Below are 3,632 nucleotides of genomic sequence, written 5' to 3' on the forward strand. Positions count from 1 at the left end.
AAGGTGGCTACCAAACGGGAGTCGGTAAGGACCACGACGTTTCCGTAGCACAGTCTAGTTTAAGCAAAATTCTTACTGAAGTGCTGGAAATCTTTGAGAAGCATCTGTGCCCAAAGTGGATTCAAGTAGCAAAGACAGCCGAAGAAAAAAGAAAAATTGCCCAAGCTTTATATGTAAGGCATGGCTTTCCCGGTGTAATGGGATGCATTGATGGAACGCATGTGCGAATCATAGCACCCACTGAAAATAAACATCTTTACTATAATAGAAAGGGAAATTACAGTTTAAATGTGATGCTTGTAAGTTTTTTCAATAGATGTCGATTTTTTATTACATATAGGTATAGGTATTCACTTTTTACAGCTCTGCGATCATGAACTAAAAGTCCGCTACGTGGATGCATCCCACCCCGGTGCTTCCCACGATTCCTTTATTTGGAATACAAGCGATTTAAGAGCACACTTTGAGCAGGATTACTTGCGAGGAGTAACCAACTTTTGGCTACTAGGTAAAAACTTTAAAATTAAAAAATATATAAATATTGCTTATAATTAATATTATAACAAATTTTAACAGGAGATGCTGGTTACCCTTTAGAGCCATGGCTCTTGACACCACACAGGGTTCCAAACGAAGGCTCTACTGAAAGTAGATTTAATGAAGTGCACTCGAAGTGCCGCAACGTAATTGAACGCACAAATAGTGTGTTAAAGGGTAGATGGAGGTGTCTTCTCGGTGCGAGAGAGCTCCATTACACTCCAAAGAAGGCGGCAAAAATTGTCAATGTTTGTTGTGCAATACACAACATTTGTATACATTACAAAGCAGATTTCATTGCAAATTATGAACCGACAATGGACGATTGCAGTGACCCTCAGCGAGCAAAACGCTTTAACACAACCGCAGTATATAAATGCAGCGCAGAGAGTACGAAGCGATATCGGGCTGAACTTATAGAATTCTGCGAAAAAATTCCACATAAATTTAAACAGTAAGGTAGCGCTAGCTGCTGGGGCTATCGGCTATGTATTTTTTAATAAAATTAATTAAAAATAAACAATTAAATGAAATTGGAAAACAAATGAATAAAATAAATGAAAATACGATTTTTATAATGCAAAAGCAATAAGAACCATTTTTATTATAAATAGTTTTTTAATAAAAAGAACAAAAACAACAAATTCAGTCCTTAACAAAGTACATATTTATGTAACTACATAGTACATAGTAGTGTGTACCTGTGTATATTAAACATTAAATAACCACAGGAAATATAACCAAAACTGGTCAAAATAAAAAGTTGATATTATTCCTTCCATCACTGTATGTACGTACAGTCATGTGAAAAATAATAGGGACACGACATTTTGATTAGTATTGCTTATTTTTCTTTTGTTTATTTAATGATTTTATTTTTTTTTAATACAGCTTTTTTTTTTTTATTTTTTTTTTCTTATTTTTCTACAAAGTTTAAAATTTAGACCGATGGTTTTTGTTAAAATATAAGCTGTATTAAAAAAAATTATAATCATTAAACAAACAAAAGAAAAATAAGCAATACTGGTCAAAATGTCGTGTCCCTATTATTTTTCACATGACTGTATGTATGTACATTAAAAACAAAACTTAAACAAAACTTCAAAAAAAAAAAAAAAATTCAGTCTGATTCACACTTATTCACATTCTTATTATTTAATATTGCCCTTTAAATCTTCTATCTCCAATAGACGACGATTTCTCTCTATTTTACTCTCCACTTCACTAAGTCTAAGTTTTTCCATAAATAAATTATGTCGCTTCATTTCTTCCACTTTTTCCTGTTCTAGTTGAAACATTTTTTCAAAATTTTGCTTTTGAACGTCATAAATCCGATCAAGGGAGCGATAAATTTTTTTTGTAATTTCCTTTTGGTCCTTTAAACCCGTCACAGCCTCTTTTATTGACTCACACACCTCTTTCTGCACACCGATTTCCTGTACAAACATATCGTTAGTATAGCTATTTTGCTTTTTTGGCTCGCCTTGCGGAGTGTTGCGTTTTTTTTTCGTTGGCGGCTGATACGGAGTAACTTCCTCAAGTTCTTCAATAGTGCTATCGAGTATATCATTCTCTGCTGTGGAATTATCTGCAGGTGACTTTGTCACATGACTTGAAAGGCCAAACTTGAGTGTATTTGATACACCCTCCACAGATTCCTTCATCCCAACTAACTCGTATATGGCTTCTTCAGTAGGCGACAATTTTTGTTCCATGTTGGGTCCTCCACCAGTTCCTTTGCTGGCTTTTAGATTTTGGGCCGCCTTTCGCCGTACGTATTTTTTTTGATCAGCCCAAACCTGAAATATGTATTGCACTTTTAATTCTTATACCCTCAAGTAGCTTATCATCATTACCTTTTTCCATTCGCACACATTTTTCATTGGTGGCCCTGCTGAGTTTAAATCCTCTTCCACCTGGCGCCAAAACTTGTTAACATCGTCCTTCTGGCCTTTAAAAAAACCGCGCGCAATGTCTGGGTGCGCTTGCATGCGACTTAAAAGCAGCTCGATCTGATGTTTATTGGTTGTTTTTGACCTGGGTGTAATAATAATGTTATTAGTAATCATTTTAATAAAAGTAAATAATAATAAATATTCCATTTATTATGCAAAAATTTAATTACTTACATTTTTGATAAGGACTCTCTTTAAATTTCTTAGCGGAAAAATTCTCCAGAAATGTCAACACAATTTCCCTTTTTTTCACATTCGTAATAGCTACTTTTTACGCGAGAAACAAATTCCCATTTTCGAAGTTTATTTGGAATTGGAGGAAAAGGAAAAGAGAAAAAAATCCCCGACATATGCCATTCAGAATAGGAGGAAAGGGAAAAGAGAAAAAATTCCCCGAGAGTTGTCATTCAGAATCGGGCTGATTGTGAAATCGTTCACGTAAATCTTGATATTTTCGGAAATATTTTGGCGAAAGTCTTGAAATATAATATAATTTTATAGTACCGATGAAAAAACAGCCACTAATTTTGGTGATGCACTCTAATGTACTTGCTTACTACTATCAACGATGATCTGTCCATAACTAGATACAAGATCAAAACATAAATATTTGAGCATGTACGTATTTCCCGCGGTTTTTATGCGTACCCATGTTATTGACCGCGGAAATGTATTGCAGTTGCTGCCGCTTTTGTGCCGTTGTAGTGATTCGCGTAGCAGCGGTTTGATTGCTATGAAAGCATAAAAAAACAATATTACGATTGCACCGGTTTTATCAAATTCACGCCAATTTTCTATATTACAGTTTTATGTTTTGTTGTTTTTGTTTTATTAGAGCTGGCGTGTTATGTCTTTATAGGATTTTTGTTGTCTTGCATCTGTTGGCCATTGCCACTAAATATATTTTTTCTATTCATATTAATATCAGTTTTATTGCTATTTTTACACCAATATCTATAAATACTATCGATAAAAAATTAATATGTGTGTATATTAGAGTGGTTTAAAAAAAATCTAGAAATGTTTTTACATTTAATTACTCAGACATTATTGGGGAATATTCCCTTAATTGCTTATCTGTCTTGGACAGTTCGAATGGGCCTATTGCCCGAAAATATGCTTTCGAAAAGAGACTGCTAA

General features: G+C 34.1%; 3 protein-coding genes across 3 annotated transcripts in view; 2 read left to right on the plus strand and 1 right to left on the minus strand.

Moving 5' to 3' along the window:
* LOC118742618 (serine/threonine-protein kinase N) overlaps window positions 1–3,632 on the plus strand; it is a 131,729-nt gene that overhangs the window by 15,975 nt on the left and 112,122 nt on the right. The window lies entirely within an intron of this gene.
* On the plus strand, window positions 3–1,098 carry LOC118743551 (putative nuclease HARBI1; the record flags this gene model as incomplete). The annotated part of the gene is made up of 3 exons (XM_036476313.1): window positions 3–299; window positions 364–508; window positions 577–1,098. Coding segments are annotated over 3 exons (861 nt in total), but the record flags the coding sequence as incomplete, so codon positions are not given.
* LOC118742627 lies at window positions 1,619–2,702 on the minus strand. Its single transcript, XM_036474840.1, has 2 exons — window positions 2,394–2,702; window positions 1,619–2,336 (listed from the first exon to the last, which is right to left on the minus strand). The coding sequence occupies exons 1-2, from the start codon at window positions 2,637–2,639 to the stop codon at window positions 1,689–1,691; spliced, it is 894 nt and encodes a 297-aa protein (XP_036330733.1). The 5' UTR covers window positions 2,640–2,702; the 3' UTR covers window positions 1,619–1,688.

The sequence above is a fragment of the Rhagoletis pomonella genome, unplaced genomic scaffold (genome assembly GCF_013731165.1).
Source record: "Rhagoletis pomonella isolate Grant_MI unplaced genomic scaffold, Rhpom_1.0 Rhpom_scaffold_00007, whole genome shotgun sequence".
Classification (NCBI taxonomy): domain Eukaryota; kingdom Metazoa; phylum Arthropoda; class Insecta; order Diptera; family Tephritidae; genus Rhagoletis; species Rhagoletis pomonella.

Coding starts and splice junctions, on each gene's coding strand:
- LOC118742627 (XM_036474840.1), bottom strand. CDS start 2,639: ATGGAATATTTATTATTATTTACTTTTATTAAAATGATTACTAATAAC. Junction 2,337..2,393: donor ATGTGTGCGAATGGAAAAAG/GTAATGATGATA, acceptor TACATATTTCAG/GTTTGGGCTGATCAAAAAAA.